At 43.7% G+C, this 20,826-nt stretch overlaps 1 protein-coding gene across 16 annotated transcripts in view; it reads right to left on the bottom strand.

Annotated features, from left to right (window-relative positions):
• LOC135897691 (zinc finger protein 660-like) overlaps positions 1-20,826 on the bottom strand; it is an 86,504-nt gene that overhangs the window by 51,444 nt on the left and 14,234 nt on the right. For 3 of the 16 annotated variants that reach the window (XR_011515335.1, XR_011515336.1, XR_011515337.1), the window contains exon 3: positions 8,165-8,711. The exons of 12 other annotated variants lie outside the window; for them this stretch is intronic. Coding sequence is in view for 1 of the 4 variants with exons in the window: in XM_070541056.1 (XP_070397157.1) it covers positions 8,281-8,711 (431 nt within the window). In the remaining 3 variants the exon portion in view is untranslated. Of the gene's footprint in view, positions 1-7,139; positions 8,712-20,826 lie in introns of those variants that run through there. One more of the 16 variants, XM_070541056.1, reaches the window with a different exon arrangement.

Raw genomic sequence — 20,826 nt, 5'->3', positions numbered from 1 at the left:
CAAGACAGCAAGACGTGTTTTAGCTCTAGCACTGCTCCATGAATATCCGAAATCTTTGAATTTCTAGGGCTCTTTCTCATTTGTCACCTCGTCACACAAGGGGAGGGCCAATGAAAAAAAGAAAGAATACCCTGCGAATACCCTGCTCAACAAGTTCATCAGCTGCTTTTTCGGAAAAAACAAAATCGTGGGGTGCTAACGTCAGAAGGACACACACACTATGAGAGACCTAGTCGGGGGCTACCAATAAGTTTCTGTCATCTGATTAAAAACGTGTACCAGCTACGAAAGTTAGAGTACAGTTGAATGCAAAAGTTTACAGACCACGCAGGCGTGTGCCAAATGATCTCTCCGGAATGCTTCCGGTGCGTCAGCTGCCACTGAGCTAGGCTTTAACTGTGTCCCTTCTGCTGCCTGGTGGTGTGTCAAAGTTCTTGCTTGGCACCAGGTTTTTTCCGTTTCTCTCTTTCTCATACAATGCATTCTTCCGCAGCCATGGTGACACGCTCCTGTCTTTGCAGCAGTATTATTGGAACCAATTTAAGATGCATGCTGCTGGGCTGATATCAGTGCGTGTCACTGGGCTGTGGACGAGGTTGAGAAAGTAGAACAGCACCATGTCGTACAAGGATATTGACACACCGACAAAAAACAAGAGGACTCATAGGACTCATTTCCAGCCCAACGCTGCTGCAGGTGTTGCACCACTAGGTGGTGCAGACAGGTAGTTTGGCGTGGGCTTGTGTGGTCCACAAACTGTTGCTGTCGACTGTGCATGAGACTCTTGGTACTTTACTCCCATACAAAATGCAGCCACTGCAGTCACGAATCGAATTCATGACCTCCTGCTCGTGGTTTTTTGCACAAGCAGTAGCCAGCAAGAATGGACAAAGCAAAGACAAAACGATATTGAACACACAAATGGCAGTCTGTATTGTGAGACAAGAACACGCAAGAAATTAGCGGCAAGATCAATCACACAAGCCTGCCAAGCTACACCAAGGCAAAAAGATGCACTGAGAGTAAATTATCAGAAGGCTCCTGAAAAAAAAAAAAGGTTATTTTACCTGCTATTTTATAGAAGTGTGGTGTCAGCTAAGAGTACTGATTCTATAATCTTATTTTTGTCTTATAACACTGTTTTTAAATTAATTGAGCAACAATTTTTGAAAAACACTGATCGTCTCAAACGATCTCTTCCTGCTTTGGCAAACAGCATCTGCTACTTCTAGCAGGCACTCGTTTATGAAGATGCCCTCTGCACACAGTTTGGAAGATTTAATTATGACCTGTGAAATAGCAAAAGTTGCTCTCACTGTCATCGCTTGTCAAGAGTTGTTTTCTGGAAAAACTCTTCCCGTTTTTCAAGGGCAGATTTCAAGCTGTGCCGAGCCATGCTCTCAGCAGGCCTACAGGGGCCACACTTGAGAGCTCTGCAGGCCGTGTGTTAGCGATTCCTGCATTATCACATCATGGACTACCTACCCATTGACCTAAGTTGGCGGGAAAACTAGAGACAAAGATAGATAGATATATAAATAGACAGTAAGGCAGACCCCGAAAAGTGCACAAATTACCCTAAGGGTGCCAATCACATAAAAAAAAACATCCCATACTCGTCTCCACATGCTTTTCCTGTTCATTCTTCACACATTGCGACACAAGCCGGGTATGGCGTGGCCAGAGTAAAAGCTGGCGTGGCCAAAGTAAAGGCCAGCCATGTATTCTGAAAAGTATTCTGAAAAAGGCTCTGGATAGAGTTGGTGAGAGCACGTGGCAAGGAGGAGAGAGCACCAGATCGAAAGGCAGCAAAGGTGAGAGAGAAATTACAGTGGCCCCAGAGTCGTTCATCGAATTCCCGCAGCTTTGCCATTCACTCCTCAAGTGTTCTGGACAAGCACAGCTCATCAATGCGATGCTGGTTACTTTTGCTCTGGACGAGTTCTACTCGTCAACAGCAATAATCCCATTTTTTAAAGTGATTTGGACAAACTCGACCCATGCACTAAGTCTTTATTATACTACATAGGCGGTTGTAGTGCCAGCATTAGAAATACACATTTCGCTCTTTTTTGTTTTACTACATAGGTGTCAGTACTTTTTCAGCACCTAGAAGGTCATCGCAATGATTGAGTTTTCGTTTCCTACAACGTGGATGCCGGCCATTTCGTCAGTGCTGGAGCAGCATGTTTATTGTGGTCTTTGTTTTCTACTACACAGATGGTAGCACTTTGCCCACATTCAAATACCGCATTTTTGTAGTCACTCACGATTTGTGCCTTTTGGCAGATTTCGAACGATGGCGTCTGCTACTGACAGCTTGCACAGGAGTCACACGAGCAAAAGGAAGCCCCTGCTCAATTCTGACAGTGAAAGTGAGAGTAAAAGCAATGCACTAGAGCTTTGTTCTTCGAGCGAAGAGGACGATGATAGTTTTTTCATCGCTTTTTCTGCCAAAAGTGATCTACCACCTCAGCTCCACCAACATTTGCACCCACCACAGATTACCTCTAAGACAAGGTGCACAGCTATGGCCGAGCTAGAGGAGAAGATGTGCACCCACCTGCCCTCTCCCTCACACAAGCGCATGACTTGAACACATTACCGAGACGTGTCTGGAGTATTGATAGGACAGTACTGGATGCGTAGCATTAAAAAGACACTGAAGAGCAAAATGATAATAGACTGGCAAAGTGTTCTTTCAATACCCCATGTTCATTTGTGGGAAGAGGTCTATAATTACTAGAAAGGATGAAGGCAAAAGTTCCCATTCTTGAATTTGATGCCAAAACCTTAGCATCAGTACTACAGTGTAGCGTTTCAGGTATAAGCGTACTTCTCGCATCTGGCCCTTTCTGGCATGGGAAAGATTTTCAAAGCTTGCTTGGCTGAGTGAACTGCTATTTTATATTTAAATCTAGTACTTCATTAACAATTAAAATTAGCTACACCTGAGGGGACATTACAGAAATCCACAGTGTTATGGCAAACCAGCGTGGGAACGTCATTATAGTAGTACCACCTGCTGTTCACACTTCTGTGGCTTTCTGAGCCTCCTCACATGAGAATAGTGGCCGATTTGCTTTTCCAGGAGCATCATTTGTTAAAACAGCTAGTTTTAGACTGCTGTTTAATACCCCAAAGGGTGTTACGAGTTCTTCATGTGCAAACTACTTTTTGAATACCCAACTCACCAAGGTATATATACTGCCCATCTCTCTGCTCTTATTTTGCATGCACACCAATTACTCATATATGCTGATGCAGGCTTGTTGACTGTGCTGTGTTTTGGGCTTGCGTTAGCTCCTTTAACACTGATTAGTATCCACCTGTGTGGCAGTTACCTATGCTAGTGTAAGTGCCCTCTACACACACGACCTCAGCAAAGCCCAGATGTCCTTGTGCAACCCGAATCTACAACACTTCTTATGCTAGCTACAGCCGGAAAAAAACAAGAAGCGTGCCGAATGTGGACGAAGCCAAACTAACGGGTGGTTAGCCTAGACCAGACACATGTTTATGGAAGGGGTAAACAGCACTGAAAAGTGAAAGCAACTGCTCTCGAAATTTAAAAATTTCCACTTTACTGATGCACACAAATGCCAGCGTAATAAATTAGAGTTGGAGCTCTGTTAACGAGCATTTCATAGTAAATGATTGGGGGCAGCAAGTAATTCGACACAGTGAAGCAAATTTAAAATTTGACAGACCAAGTTGTTTGGCATCAGCAGCTTCGACTGCCACACCGAAACGAAAAAAATGCAATGTTGGTCATAGTAAAGCGTATTGAAGTTTCCATGCAACCCAAATATGTTATCAAGCAGCAATTACATAAAATCACCTGCAAAAGCAACACTTATGTTCAATCTCTCATATATTCAAATTGTTTGATGCACCAATGTGTGTGCTCTGAATGCCTGCACGTGTTCTGGCCAGCAGCTTAGTATAGCCAGCCTGCAAGAAGCATCAGTAGGCAACAAACATTAGCACTGACATCATATGGAGTTGCACCAACTCCATAGCTCAAAGACAGCTGCAAAGCAAAAAGCAGCTTCTCAAGGAAAGAATTCAGGTCCCTTGAGAATAGTGTGCAGCAGTTGCTAGGAGAACCTAATTACTGTTATTTCCTGATGAAGCTGGCATCTTTCCAGAAGCAATGAATGTTATAATGGAGTCCTCAATTTTATACACACATCCCACTTTGGTCTAAATGTACTCAATCATTGTACTCTTGTCACAAATTAGGAATAACCAACTTTCTCCTCTTTTTATTGTGTGTGTGTGTGTGTGCGCATGTGTGTGTGTGTGTGTGTGTGTGTGTGTGTGTGTGTGTGTGTGTGTGTGTGTGTGTGTGTGTGTGTGTGTGTGTGTGTGTGTGTGTGTGTGCAGGGTGTGTGAAGTAGTTTAAAAGAAAAGTACCCAACACAACTGAGTACACATCATGTGGCAGGCATTTATGTTAATACCTGAGCTGGAGTAGCCCTTTAGCACAGTATTACCACTCTACAATTACCATTATTGTTTCTTCTTCAACTGCACATGCACAAGGAAGTTGTAATTGTAACAGTCAATGATTACATCATGCTAAAATAGTTTAATAATATTAATGCCTGGCTACTAGGCAGTTCGCAGCTCAAGGACAAAATACTTGACGTGAGAAAAGAAGCAGTGAATGTACTTCACAATGCTTTAAACGAAGAATAACAGGATTCGGAGAGAGAAGACATCCAGCCATCATGCCTGAGGTCACACAAGGCCAACCTACAGCAACAGTTCTAGATTGCGCTTTTTGTACAAAATTTATTAGAGGAGACAATTTGCAAACTTCTAAGCAAATTTTTCTAACCAAATTTTTTTAAGGATCACTACAAGTGACAGCAATATCACACCATATTGAGATCATTGTGTAACACACCATGTAAAGTCTATAAAGGTTTAATATGAGTACCACTTTTTGCAACCTCATGGCAACGGTGTGAGTGCACCTTGTGAGTGCAACGGTGCACCTTTCAAAACCCTTCAAACAACCCTTCAAAAGTGGGGGTCAACTTGTGACACACTATTTTTGGTTTAGTTTGCTGTCTTGGCAACACAAGTTACTGCAGAAAGAACGACAGAAGATACGTAAGTTTGCGCTGACATGGCTATGCCATTCTAGTGTGAGCTTCTGCATCACCAAAGCAGCATAGCAAGCCAAAATATCAAGTTACAGAAAGAGAACAAACATAAATAGAGCACAACAAGAAACTAAAACTTGGAGAGCTGGAAAGACATACGCAGAACAGTATGCACGAGCCAACATCATTACTCTTACCGATAACAATGCTTTTAAACTAGCAATGGCTAATACTGTATGAGTAACAGCTATTTTTGTACTCACCAAACATTGTTACTGTCTAGTGAGTGAGTTTTCCTCACCTGAGTTTATGTGCATTTCTATTTGTAACAGCAACAGTATAAGTATAGCAGCAGAAATAATTATTTCCTCTTTTTATTGTAACATGCTACATTCTTGTAACCTATTGATACTGTTCTTACCACTCCCCTCTGCAATACCCCTGGCCTTGAGGGTAATACAAAATAAATAAATAAATAAATAAATAAATAGCTTGAAGCGCACACTACCCATCTGTTGTGTTTTGCCTCAAACACACACACAAAAAGAACTCCAGAGAACAGAACACCAAGCTATAGGATAAAGACTCACAATATAAGTACAAAAATGATAGCTCAACAAAGGTCAGTCTAATGCCTGCTCTTGGTGCCTCACCAAATCTTCTTTTATACTGACAGGCAACTTTCTATGGCTGCGCAGGCAAAGCTATGGAACCGAAGCACACGTTTAAGACCTCAGCTGGATATATCACCGAGTTTGATTGGTGCTCTTAAAGTGCTAACCTTAGAATACAATTTCATGTAATCGCTTTCCGCATATACAGAAACGAAAAAAAAAAATATGCGTAAGTGCTCACTTTTGTTTCAGGCTGTAGCCTAATGATGTTGAAATTATAAGTGCATTCAAGAAACAAGCATCTCAAGGAACATGGTGGCGCCTGTCCTCTCCTGTCTAACCATAAATGTGTGGTCATTCTCGGGCTGCGTGTTAGGTTTACAACAGATCAATGGCGCAACGAGACTTGTAACCTCGGCCATGAAGTCTGAACAACAAAAGATTTCTTATAAGAGCATGCGATTTCCAGCATCCCTAAGCCAAACAGGACATAACACCACAGAAACACCCAGTCTGAAAAAAACTAAGCATTCAAATGTGTATTTTTTTTTCTCTCAAAGGAAGTGAGATAAAAGCAGTGTTATGTAACATACTGTGCCTTGTCGTACAGTTCTACTTGGCTAGTTATGCAGCCAAACAGGCAATCCTACCGGAAAGTTCCTGCCGATGACTTTGGTTTTCAGTCATGGGTAAGCTGAACTGAAAGCGATATTAAATCGGTCTGGCCTACTCACCGCCCTAATATAAGCAGAGAATGTCAACCCCTGTAGCCTTGCCTGCACAAGCACAGAAAGATGTCTACTAGTGTTGCAAAAGTGCATAAAATTATGCGCAAGAAAGTAAAGGTCCACCTGTGTCTGGCATCATTCTTCAAATGAAAAAAAGGTTTTTCAAATCCTCGTATGGTTGAACATTAACATTAGAGCAACTTGTGGCTGACTGGATACACAACACTGCAACAACATTTAGTGTAGCAGTTAGTGCAAACTTGAAAGACTGTAAGAAGTGACTTGGAGAGACTGACTGTCGCTCGAAAAGCCTGGACAGCATGGCAAGTACGACATTGACGAGAGGGAACTTTTGATAGGGCAGTGAGTGGCCATCAAAAACAAAATTTTTCACCAATCTCAGATAGTGAGGACAAAGGCACATATTTGCAGTGAGACTCCAGCTTAGAAGTTGTGAATTTCGGAAATTCAGCATTGCTCACACGTGCATGGGTAGTAGTACCCTTTTGCTTGAACCTGATTGCAAATTTCTTAGTGATGATTTCTGTGTGTACTTTTAATGCGAATAATAGGCACAACGGACACAATTTTTGCTTCTAGCACTGCTTCATTAGAAAGAGGTTTGACTAGATTTTTGAAGTAATGCCCGACTGTGCTTGGCGCATTGGATTCGCAATATATACAGCACAGCGTGACAGACACGGAAGTACCGCTAAAATGAGCATGAGACAACACTGAGAATTTTAGCAGCCTTTTCCACTGACAGAAAGACATCAATGTGCACGAGCAATGCCTACGCGTCTCTTTCATATCTGGTATTGCACACGCCAATTCCCGCCTAACTCACGGTTTCGCCAAAAGTGCAAACGGGTGACAAGCAGCACAGCATTACACCCGATGGAGAAATATTCACAGTATTAGCTAGAGCAAACATTCAGAGAAACGTGCCTCTCTTCATACCTCTCGCAGCATGAAGTGGTGCCTTATAGGTAGTCAAATCGTGTGTCATTGAGGCGCTTAAGTGTGGGCCTATACCAATCCATGAAAGAACTGTACAAAGTCCCAAAACGAGCTGCAACATGCCCCGAAGACAGACTTGCAGGTCAGTCAAAATACACACAAAAAGCATACATGCACATAAACTTGCTTCCCAATACTACACAGCCATCATTTTTTGCTTGTGTTTCTCCACAATTTCATCACTTAAGTATTTCGTCGGAAAACGTAGAAGTGCACTACTGGCAACATATTTACTCCCTGCATATTGCTTTTAGCCTAATTTTGCCGACTGAGGACTGAAAACTACAAGATGGGTTCATTCTGCTCAGTATGAAGAATGGCATCAGTTTCTACAGCTACAGCAATGGCAATGCTGACCACGCATTTGAAGCTCGAAAATGTTTACAGCAACCATTCCTGCAAAACTAATGGCACCGATGTACACCCAGTGGCTGAGCACTTCTATTTTTTAAGCATGCAGGCCACATCAACTATGCTTCAGCAATATTCTCACAAAGTGCACCTTTACTCACAGCGCAAATGAGCCTATAGGGACAAAGGGACAGTAAAGTAAAGTAAGAACAGGGGCAGTAAAGTGCAGTACAGTATATGATGCCAACTGGCATCATGAAGCCTAGGATTGAAAGTCCAGTAACAAAGTGAATTACTAAACAATCTCAAAAACAAGTGGCCAATGCCGACCAACCTCCAGGTTCAGAATATGTGTTCATACTTGTGAACACGCCTTTGCAGCTGCATCTGCTGCACAGCTATGCTCACAGAGTAGCGCTGCTGCATCCCTCGTGAAGGCAGCACACAGCTTCATTGCTTGGTTGCACCACTGTGGCGTCTCCGAATGTGCCCGAGCAGGCTGGTCTTGCGCGAGAAAATGCTTGGGCAGAGGTGGCAAGGGAAGCACTGGGCAGCGCCATGCTTCGTGCTGAGGTGGCGCGTGAGGTCCCGCTGTCGCCCAAACTTCCTCTTGCACAGGAAACACTGGGTGGTGGCATGCTGCTTCGACATGTGCGACACGTAGTGCTCTTTCTTCCTGAAGCTGGTGCAGCAGGACTCGCACACGAACCTCGGACGGGGAACGACTGCATTGGCCTCCTGGTGGCTCACGAAGTTGTTGGCATCACACGGCACGTCGGAGTCAGCTTCCGAATCACTATCATCCTCGATCTCTTCCTTGACAAAAGTTAGAGGAGGAGATACACCAGCTTCTGTGCAAGGCATGCCGCTGTAGCAGTGGGCTTTGTAGAAGCACAGGTAGAGGGAGAGGGTGAGAAAGAAAGAAAAAAGGCACCATAAGCGTTTGGCAGTAGAAAACAACAACAAAAATCACAGGAGACTTCCTTCAAGATACACCCGAAGACGTCTTGAAAATATGTTCATCAATACTCCGTTTCCCACTTTGCAGGCAGTGCTGCAGAAGCTACACCACCAGTGCGGCCATGGAAGCGTCATTATGTGGATTTCGCAGTGCAGTTGTTTTTATCCCGGAAAGGTTCTGTGGAATTTCTACGGAATAACTGTGGAGGATTCCTATAGAATAACTAGTTCACATAAGAGAACTGCAACTTGTGGGCATTAAACTATGCAAAAATCGCATATTCTGAGTGCATCTTTGTGCCTCCAGTATGTGACATGCTGTGTTTTGGTTGCAAAGGTTAGCAGAGCGCTGTGACCACTGGTCACAGATCACACCTCGCTCATTTCGTGGCAAATAAGTTCAGATCTGCAACATCTTCTATGTAATAATTACATTTTGTTTTGCAATGTTAGAAGTAGAAGAGTTAACGTTATACAGTTAAACCTTTAATAAGACACAGCTGGCATAACTGACAATTAGCTTTGTTATATCAAAATTTCACTGCATTAAAATTCGACCTTTCATGCAGATAGGTATGCAATGGCCGATTTTTCTTATGGACAGGGGTCGTCACATTTTCCGAATTATGAGGCAATCCAAAACAGGGAATTTGAACTAGAAAAAGAAATTCAATTTGTGGACAGTGGGTGACAAAAGATATGGTTTCATGCCATGTCAATGAGATCTACACATCGGGGGTACGAAAAAAAGCCAGCCACGCCTTCAGGCCTCCTCTGCCCCCACAGTTGATAGTGTCGCCCGCAGCGGGACGACGCTGTTGCATCAAGTGCCGGCATTGGGAAGTGAATGCTTCGTCTGCCTCTCCTTTCAACGCGTCTCCGAAACTCGAGATTATGCAACCTGAAGTACTAAATGCGTGGGAAGACAGCCTACTTGATGACATGCCATCTCGGCACGTCTTATCAGATCTTATCGTAATGACGCTCTTGTCCCTTTTGTCGGGGGGGGGGGGGGGGCAATTTAAGAACTGCGTTCACAAGCAGACGCTCGTAATTCAATCATTTGACCATCTGCGTTCGTGGAAGTTTTCATTTGTTGTGTTTGTATTCCATAGCGGCAGCAGTGAAATTTCTTTATATTGAAATTGTGTGTAAAGACACTTTGTTATATTGAGGTTTAAATACAGGGTATTCTAGGGACAATAAGTTAGGAAAAGTTAAATACTTTGTTATATCGAGGTCTAGGTGAATCAAATATGATGTGCACCAGTATCTTTCTTTTATTACTTGATGCACTACTTTTTGGTGTTGAATGTAAGCAGTATGACATATCTCTCTAGCCTCATGGAACAAAGCATAAGTAACCTTACTTAACCAAAACACATTGATCTATGGTAATGAAGAACATAGTCCCTGAACTCTTCAGCTCAACACAGAATTTGGATCAAGAACTTCGGTTGTAACGCACAAATCTTGGATTTTACAATCAACCCTATCGTGCATTCTTAACAGATCACATTTCAGAAAAACAAAAGCATCAGTTAACAAATGCTTTCGAGGTGCAATGAACTATTCCATTTTATACACAGTTCCTTAAATATATGTAAGTAATTTTAATAACAGTGTTATGTTAGGTATGCAGATGTGCTTTCACAGATGTTTATGTTCTTCACCAGACAATTTCTAAAAATAAATCAGCACATGCATAGCTAACAGAATTTATTATTACCTTTTAGAATTTTTGCAACTGTGGTATACGCTTATACGAGAAACTTGAAGACAGTCATATCTGAGGACAAATTCATTTTGTTGAATTCTTCTAAAGCAGTTGTGTTCTCAAGTATTCATAACCAAATTTCACACTAAAACCCTAATTTCACACTTTGAGGCAGGAGTCTTGACACAAAAGACAAACCCTCTCCTGTGATATAGCCGACTGCAAGGAAGAATACACAGCTGCTTTCCACTTCACTGGGCTTCTAGCCTGACATGCGATAAGGAATCAGTGATATCACAAGGTGGCTTACCTATCTATCTCAAGCAAGATAAACAAAACATGATCAATAAAGTTAAATCTATTTTGCCACAAGCTTCCACAAAAAAGATTCTTATACTTCGAAAACGGCCAACTACTAGTCCAACAAGGAAACGAGGGGGCATTAGTACAGAATTTTTACAACATGCAATAATAAGCGGGACTGCACCATGGCATGTTTGGCTTGGAAATAGACAGATCACATGCTACAGGTGCAATCAAAACACAAACGTCCAAGGGCATCTGGCACTCTTAAAGAGCAAAAAGAAAAAAAAAATACAGGAGTGACAAGAAAAGTCACAGATGAAACACTGCTAAGGTGCACGCAATCATATCTTCCTTGCACAATCTTGGTGGCCTTCTAGGCACAAATGTGGCAGCCCATTCTGCAAGGGAAAGCATGAGCATTAAAGCAAATGAACAAGAACGAGCAACAAAATCCACTGAAGCATGCACTGAAAAGATGTAAAGGTGATTGTCTGTTTATATGTTTATAAACAAGTTTTTCTGCTCCTACTGTTCAATCACAAAAGTGTAAAGAAGGTTGCACTGTCACTGTTTTCGCATGTACTCTTTGTCAAAAGCATACAAGCTATGTTGCCTGTGACCACTAGGCTGACCGCAGGCAGTTCAACCCCTTCCATGCCATGGAAGAGCTGGGTTTGTCTACACGTTTCTGGCAAAATGGCCAAGAACAAGCATAGCTGGTCGACGACACTTTTCATTTTCAAGCAATGCCATGGACAAGCTGGTTCCATCTCAGTGGTTTTGTCATGCCTCGGGTAGATGGTAGTACATAATCCGTGGGGCACTGCAACCAGGAGCAAGTTTATTCAAGTAGAACAGTTGGCAACTGGGGTCTTTAAAAATAATTGAGATAGTTTGGGTCAGTATTCGGGACAAAAGTGTGCCATGGAAGGCATTAATTGGATATGAATATAGTATCCTGGTGAATTTCAACAATGTCCTTGTTCGTCTCCCTGTGTCCCGCTTTAAGTTCAGCTGTTAAAAGTCCAGTTTAAGGGGTTCCTTTCGTATGCAATAAGTTCCAAATCCCTCGGAAATGAAAAAAAAGAAAGAAAACTCTTACTTGCTGTCCACATGTCTCTATTGCTAAGAGCGCCACAGCAACTGCATCACCGGGTGGAAAACATCTAGAGTGAAGGCACAGAGCAGCCCACGCATTTTCGCAAAAGGCTGTACGTGAGCAGTAGTACAGTGCGCAGTACAGTACAGTACAGTGCGTACAGTAGTACTACAGCAACATGAGTGTTGCTGCACTAGGGAAGGTCTACCGTGACTAATGTAGCTGTTACCACAGTTAAAGAATAAAAAGGTGTATGAGGTGCGTGGGTCCACCATGAAGAGAAAGCTGCTACAACTAGCTATCGTTCCTTGCACCAAAAACGCCGAGGAATGGCTAATAAAGTTATGAATTTGGTGTTTTCTGGCGCAAGGGCCAAGTGTTGCCAAAGAGTGCCAAGCTAGAGCCAATAAGCTAGCAATGTAGTAATGAAATGTGAGCGGTAGATGTGACACGGCTGTATAGGGGCCTTAAAAACAGTCGCTGTAAAGTGCGTAAAATGCATGTGTTATAAAATTATGGCAATGGCTAATGAAGTATGCTACGAATACAAAAGAGCGATTAAGGATAGATGATATACTAGAATATGTCATTAGTGAAAATTACTGAGAAGCACTACTGCCTTAAGGGTTCAACTGTATTTTGAGCGCTTTCTGTAATACAAAGAAATGGAAGCCACTCTACCATAGATGTAGCCCTAACGAACCTTTTAATTGGCCTTTTAGCCTTGCTGAACAGAAAGCATCCTTAAATGCATGTCAGAGGTCTGCTCCAGTCCCAACAGAGTTATGCATGACATTATTAAACACCTTCACAGAGACACACAAATAACACTACTTGCACTCTTTAATACTACAGTTACACCTCGACATAACGAACTTCAATAACAAAATTCTCGATATCACGAAGTATTTAACTTTTCATAATTTCTTGTCCATAGAACACCATGTATTTAAAACCTCAATATAACAAAGTGTGTATGTCATTTCAATATAACGAAATTTCGCTTATGCAGCAAAGGAATGCGGAGACAATAAATGGAATCTTCTGGAGACACCAATGGTCAAATGATTGAACTACAAGCCTCCGCTTGGGAGAAGACAATGGTCAAGTGATTGAATTACAAGTGTCCGCTTGGAAACCCACCTCTCAAATCACGTGTGGCGCCACAAAAGCGATCCCCACAGTGGAGCTGCATCATGTTCCCTATAAAGTCCAAGTGAGATAAGTTCCTGAGCCGCACGCGCACTTTGTGTTTTAGGTGCAGGTGAAAGTGTGCGATGGTAAGACAAGACAGATGGCGGCTTCACAAGTGCTGCCTTCTAGCACGAGCAAAGGGAAAGACGGGGAGGGGAGCTCGCTCCCGGTAATGCAATCAAGTGCGCACCGGAGGGGCAGCAGGGGGGGGGGGGGGGAGGGCGTGAGAAGGAGGGGTAAGCTGGCGCAGATTTCTGGCAGGTGTATCGGCCGTGGGTGCGCATGGTTGTAAGCGTGGCTGAGCGCATACGCAGCCACGCACCTTAACTTAGAGGTAATCTGCCATGTGTGCAATCAGTGGGTGTGCGAGAGGGCGTGGCATCATGTAAGCTGTCTTCCTGCACATTTAGTATTTGTGGTTGCGTAACCTCGAGTTTCGGTGACTCATTGGAACGATGACACATTTGCTCCCTGCTGCAGGCACTTTTTATGATAGTGTCGTCCCAGTGCGGGCGACGCGGGGGGCGGAGTATAAGTGAAAGCGTGGCTGGCTTCACTTAACTCGTAACGCTGATGTAAAGGCATCGTCCATGTGGCATGAAACAGCATCATACGTCGCCGACTCCTAAATTCACCAAAATGAATTAGTTTTCTCATTCAAATTTGGTTTCTTCAATTGCCTGATGACTCACAAAATTCTGCGGCCTCTGCAATCCAAGAATAAATTGATCAGCGACTGTACTTATTTGCATAAAAGGTCGAATTTCCAATACAAAAAAATTTCAATATAACAAAACAAATTGCCTATTTTACCTACTTCGTTATGTCGGGGTTTACCTGTTATGGGTAGAGCTAGAAATGCTCTCGAAGTGCTCACTAAGCACATCAGCCTAGGGGAGTATTCTGTAAGAGTCCACCTAGTGGACTGTCCATTTCGGCCGCTGATGATCGGATGCAGCTGTACAAGCGAGGAGGAGATGAGCGGCCCTAGCCAATCAGCAGCAGCCGAAATGACAAGGTAGACTTTTACAGACCCGCCCGGTCTTTCAGATTGTTTCCTTCATCATTCACCAAACGCAGCAGATGGATTTGCTGCCCCTTAAGCTTTCTCAACCTGTCCCATACTTTCACCTCCTGTATGTACGAATTTGTACCGGAGATAAACTTCTCCCAGCTTGCCCTCCTCGCTTGCCTTCGTGTACACCTTCTCTGTGATTTGATGTGCTTGAATTTGATGGGATTTTCTGCATGTGGGTAACGAACGAGTACGCCCCATGCTTCATTTTGTTCCCTCCGTGCCTTCTTGCAGTCATCATTCCACCAAGGGACTTGCCTTTTGCATGAGTTACTGTTATTTGTGGAATGTATTTTCCTGCGGCGTCTATTATAAAAGTGGTAAAATAAGCTATTGCATCCATACTAAATTCCCTGATAAGATCTGGTGATAAATTATTTGATTCTTTAAAATTATCCCATTTGGCAGAGGCTACTTTACAGAGGGCCATGTGGAGGGCATTCTTGTTGCTGTTTTAGGTTCAGTGTAATGGGGAAGTGGTCACTTCCATAAGGATTTCGGATGGCATTCCATTCCAAGAGTGAGAGAAGTGTGGCAGAGCCAATAGCCAAGTCAATTGAGGAGTACAAGCTATGTGAAATATTCTAATAAGTTGGCTCCTTCTTATTTTATAATATAAGCATGCATCTGATGTTACCAGTGTTGTGCCATACTACGAGTACCACACGGCGACCACGAGGCGACAGGAGCTGCCATACTACATGTACCATGTGGCTACCACGAGGCGACGAGAGCTCCCACTTCTCCGCGACGAATCAAGAATTTGGCGCGGGCGAGTTTATCACCCTGCCCCATCTGGTTCCTGCCGATGAGAACTCGCCCAAACCGGTTCCTGCCGACGAGGGGTCGCTGAAGGAATTTAAGGGAGAACCGGCCCATTGTGAGGAGAGAAAGTCGCTTGCAGCCGCCCAGTCGGTCTGATGCGCTCCTACTGCTACCTGTATGCTATCATCCACTATCTGTAAATATTGTATAAAGTTTTTCGTTTCTTCTTCATCTGCGGAAAGAGTCCGTCTTTTGTACTCAACCCCAAAGTCACAACATCGGGAAGTTTCCTATGAGCTGACCTCTCACATCACACCGAGTCTCCCCACAGTTGGTTGCGAGTGTTGAAGTCAACAACAACAATATAAGGTTGTGGGAGCTGGTCAATCAGACTGTAAAATTCCACTTTGCTGAGTTCATAGCTGGGTGGTATGTACATGGAGCAAATTGTAACCAACTTATTAAATAAAATCGCTTGAATAGCTATAGCCTTGAGAGGCGTCTGTAGTGAAAGATGTTGACAAGCCACAGACTTGTCCACAATAATTCCCACCCCTTCAGATGAGGCAATACCACTGCGACGGTTTTTCCAGAAAGTGACATATTGCCGGAGGAAATTCGAATGTTTGGAGTTAAGGTGTGTCTCCTGCACACAACACCTTCAGTTGATATTCGGATAGAATTTCAGTTATGTCGTTGAGGTTATGAATGAGTCCTCTAGCATTCCAATACATTATCTGTGTAGCCAGAGTAATAACAATAAAGAAGGGTTCTATGTAAGAGACAGAAAATTGCTATTAGTACTTAGGGATCCTTGTCTAGGCCCCTGATTCTTTTGTTTTTGTTTTCTGGCATGATCAAGCGAGCCGTGCTGCTCCATCGGCACCAAAGGCGCTAGTTTTATGTCCATTGCCTCCTGCAAGGCGCTGGATGCCCACCCTTGGAGGCTGGCAGTTTTGTGTTTGAGGCCTCGCCTGGCGAGGAGAGGCCTTCTGGCTAGGCGGCCCACCAAGGGGTCACCGAGCTCTGTTGTAGAGTGGGCGTAGTAGTTTTCCCTACTACTGCCCCGGGGACAGGTGCCACAGCCAGCAGACCACTTTGTGTGGGCCAGGCAGATGGCGCAGAACAACATGGCGGAGCACCCTCACGTGTCACATCAGTATATGTCATTATGACCAATGGAGAGTCTCCCATGCTTCGGCGTACAAGATGTTCTGTGTGACTTTCAGGGTTATAATTTATTTTTTTCTTCTGTCAGGTTGGACAGCATCTGGCGTAGGTCAGGAGTCCATCATCAGAATTGATGCAATGAGGATCACTGGTACAGGTGTCTGCTCCCTGGTCACTCGTACCGCACATGTGAGGCGATCTAGGCGCGACTGGGATCCATGGCCCAATCTTTGACACTTGAAGCGTCGACATGGATTTGGCACATATGGCCTCACCCTGAGCTTCACATATCCTGTCTCTATGAATTCTGGTAGGTAGTTTCCATCAAAGGTCAGCACTAGGTGCTTAGTAGTCGGTATCTCCTTGTCCTCACACCCTATCTCAATCCTCTCTAATCTCGCTCTGTTGTTTCCAGCCCTTGAGGAGCTCTGGCTCGCTGAGTTCCAACAGATCCTGTTCTTAAACTACACCACGGACCATGTTCATTGATCGATGAGGAGTGATGGTGATTGAAGTGTTTACAAAGTCGCAAGGTGTGGAAGCCTACTATGCTGCACTTTATCAGCCCACCTCAAGTAACAAGTCGCTGCTAACCATTTTGCTCACTTTACAGCCTATCCAATTGTTTCTGTGAGACACGCTGATACAAGGAATGGCAATATCGTGCAAACAGATTTTTTGGGTTTCTCACTATGTATCACATGATACTGTGGGAAGGTTTCTTTAGTCTGGACAAAAAACTTGAACGTTGCTTCGAGGAAGTGGAGGAAATTGTGTTGCCAATGCCTGTGTTCAGTAGGGATGCAAACCACCCACCCTGGAGCCCAACGAGGGGAGACGACAGAACTGTTCTGGATGTGCCAGTTTTACATCCCTGCTATAACCCAATATGTATAACCAAGGATGGTTATCACACACAAGGTTAACCCTTGTTGACCAGAAATTCAGAATGTAAGGGGACTAGAAGACAGGAAAGATGGAAAAGTTGGAGGAAAAGTGGGTGCCGTCTATGTGAAGCAGAGGCTGAAGAGGTGTGTTGCCTCCACCGGGGTGCCTTAAATGTGTGAACAACCAGCATCAGCTCGACCCCCAGAATCCCCTTTTCCTCAAACACGGCTAAGTCGTGCATGGCTACATGTGGGAGGGTCTAACCCTCATGTGCTCGGGTATGTCGTGTTGCAACACACCAAACGCCTGCTTCCGCAGACGCCCCTGCGGGGCCGACACTCCAGGAGGATGTGTAGAACAGTGAGCCTCTCACCATCTACCAAAGGTTGGAGGTTCATTACCAGTCAGTAGAAAATTATCGGTACCATACATGTGTCCTATCCTGAGTTGGCAGAATAGAACACTAGTTTGTTGTGTTTTCACAGCAGAAGGCGAGATACCTAATTGTGGCTTAATCAAGTGAAGCTTATTATTTGTTTCAGCGTCCCACAAGCATTGCCAGTGGCTTGACAGTATATTTGGCAAGAAAGGTTTCAGGCCTGTGGAAGGATTAATGGCTCTGTGGCAGCGGTAAGATTAACAACTTGCAATGTAATTGACATGGCTGTATAGTCTGCTAGCACATTACCATCGATGCCTCTGTGGCCAGGCAGTCAGCATATAATGATATGTGGGTTAGACATATACACTCTACAAAGAACAGGACAGAGCTCAATAAGTACAGGATTTTTGTGTTTACAGAATGGCATTAACACTTCTACGACACTTAAGGATAATGTAAATATAACTGCTTTTTGCAAGTTTTGATTTCCTTATATGCTTCACAGCCGACAATAGTGTATAGGCCTCAGCCTTAAAGATACTTGTTTCTGGGTGCAGTACATCTGATTCCAAGAAGGATGGACCGACGGCTGCATAAGACACCCCGGCATGTGTCACTGTAAAACTCTGTGCATATGCACTTGAACAAAGGTTTTAGGAAATGCATTCTAATATGTGCCTCTGGAGTGTGTTTTGTCATCTCTACACACAATGTGTCACATTCTAAGAGTTTCCTGCACCATGGCAGCAATGACATTGCTAGGGTCATCAGGCCATGTTCAAAGAGTGAAACAACCATTTCCTCGCTAAGTTTTTTTACACGCAGGGAAAAAGGTTCCCTTGCTGCTGGTCGATTGTTAAACACTGTAGTACACGTCATGGAGAATACCTTAGCAACTTGCGATTCGCTGATGATATCGCCTTGCTTAGTAACTCAGGGGACCAATTGCAATGCATGCTCACTGACCTGGAGAGGCAAAGCAGGAGGGTGGGTCTAAAGATTAATCTGCAGAAAACTAAAGTAATGTTTAACAGTCTCGGAAGAAAGCAGCAATTTACAATAGGCAGCGAGGCACTGGAAGTCGTAAGGGAATACATCTACTTAGGGCAGGTAGTGACGGCGGATCCGGATCATGAGACGGAAATAATCAGAAGAATAAGCATGGGCTGGGGTGCGTTTGGCAGGCATTCTCAGATCATGAACAGCACGTTGCCATTATCCCTCAAGAGAAAAATATATAATAGCTGCGTCTTACCAGTACTCACCTACGGGACAGAAACCTGGCGGCTTACGAAAAGGGTTCTACTCAAATTGAGGACGACGCAACGAGCTATGGAAAGAAGAATGATAGGTGTAACGTTAAGGGATAAGAAAAGGGCAGATTGGGTCATGGAACAAACGCGAGTTAATGACATCTTAGTTGAAATCAAGAAAAAGAAATGGGCATGGGCAGGACATGTAATGAGGAGGGAGGATAACCGATGGTCATTAAGGGTTACGGACTGGATCCCAAGGGAAGGGAAGCGTAGCAGGGGGCGGCAGAAAGTTAGGTGGGCGGATGAGATTAAGAAGTTTGCAGGGGCGGCATGGCCACAATTAGTACATGACCGGGGTTGTTGGAGAAGTATGGGAGAGGCCTTTGCCCTGCAGTGGGCGTAACCAGGCTGATGATGATGATGATGACACGTCATGTCAATTACAGTTATGAAGGAAGGATGCTCACAGCTCACATTAATGGCCAGAAATTATGTGAAACTGGAGTATGATCCTTGAAGATGCAGAGACCATTCATTAGCTTCTACATATAGGCATACTACAGGACTTGTCCTGAAAGCGCCGGCTGCCAGGTGGATATCGAGACTGTGAACAAGGTCTAGCATCTTCAAGGCACTGGGAGTAGCAGACTGGTACACTATGGCATCGCAGTCTAAGCATGCATGTATACTAAATGCCTTATGTGCTTGCGTACAGGGTGTCGCAAAGCACCAAATGCCTGCTGCCACAGACACCCATCCAGGGCATTAACAATGTGTGCTGTTTTCTTGCCTCATTTCAATTTATACCTAACAGCCCCATAAAAACAGGGCAACCATAATGACAAGTTAAAGCAAAATGCTGTAGAAGCAAGCAACGGCAAAAAAGCCAAGGAATGGCCGACACTGTTAAGGCAGCACATTACAAATTTTTTGTCTGTGTGCATTCTTTTGGCATTGGCATGACGAGATCTTACCACACTTGGACTTTATACTGAGTACGACAGCACAAGGGTCTTGCAGCTATGCTGCTCCACTTCAGCAGTCATTATCTGTTGCGTGGCGCGTGATTCGATTTATTCCTCTTCATGGCAACAGTGAAATTTTGTGATAGTGAAATCATGTATAAACACACTTCATTATATTGAGGTTCAAAATACATTGCATTCTATAGACAAGAAGTTTTAAAAACTAAGTACTTTGTTATATCAAGGCTTCATTGTATATCATGTGCCGTGAGAACCCAGAAAAATCTATCTTTTGGAAATGATGCAGCCACCAAATGATGGTAGGCTGGACAGGGAATTGACAGGAAAATGTTGGAGCAGTTGCCAAAGTGCATTCTAACATTGAAAATAGACTCTGCTGACACACCTCAGCCATGAATAAGTTTAATCAGGCCTCAACAAGCCTGCAATAAGAAGCACTACATCTGAATCTTGGAAGTTCACTACTTCTTATACAAAGGTGAATGCAAGAAAACACAAACTACACAAAAAAGTGCAACTATCAAGAACATGCATAGTTGAGCTAGCTGACAGTTGCATTAGTGGGAAACTAGAGCGCAGGAATGAGGAGACACGAAGAAGTGACATAAAGAAGTGCTCTACAACTGAATCTTTAGTGCACACAAGAAAGAAATGTACACAGACGCACTCTGCATGTCGATGTTTGCTAAAAATAAACAACCATCAAAGGCACGCGTTTAACAATGTTCAATATAGTTTAACTCTTTATCATGCAGTGACAAAGATAGCTGACTTACACGTAGCGCCTGTTTGTGTTATTTACTTCGTGTCTCATCATTCCTGCACCCCAGCTTTCCAATAACGCAACTGTCAAATGATTCTGCTTCCTGCCTCAACATAATTTAAACTGAAGCAGCACCATGCTCTCCCAACAGCGAGGAAAGCGAAACTCAAGAAGTTACAGTTCCGCATCTGTTAGTGCCATGGTGCTTCCAATCTGTGTTCTAAAGTGTTTTGCTTTCCCTAGAAACAAACCCTGATTTTTTTAGTCGAACCATTTTCCTGAGCTGATGATGCTGAGGATAGTGCGTTCTAACACAGCAGTGAAAACCACACGATGGTACGGTGCCACCATTCGATGGTACCATTAGTAAGAGGAGCATTCTTGCATTCTTCCCTCATGAAAGCTAGTACTTTGAAATGCTGTCATTGACTTGCT

The sequence above is a fragment of the Dermacentor albipictus genome, chromosome 6 (genome assembly GCF_038994185.2).
Source record: "Dermacentor albipictus isolate Rhodes 1998 colony chromosome 6, USDA_Dalb.pri_finalv2, whole genome shotgun sequence".
Lineage (NCBI taxonomy): Eukaryota > Metazoa > Arthropoda > Arachnida > Ixodida > Ixodidae > Dermacentor > Dermacentor albipictus.
Note: the sequence above shows the minus strand (reverse complement) of the source record. Positions and strands in the feature narration are given on the sequence as shown.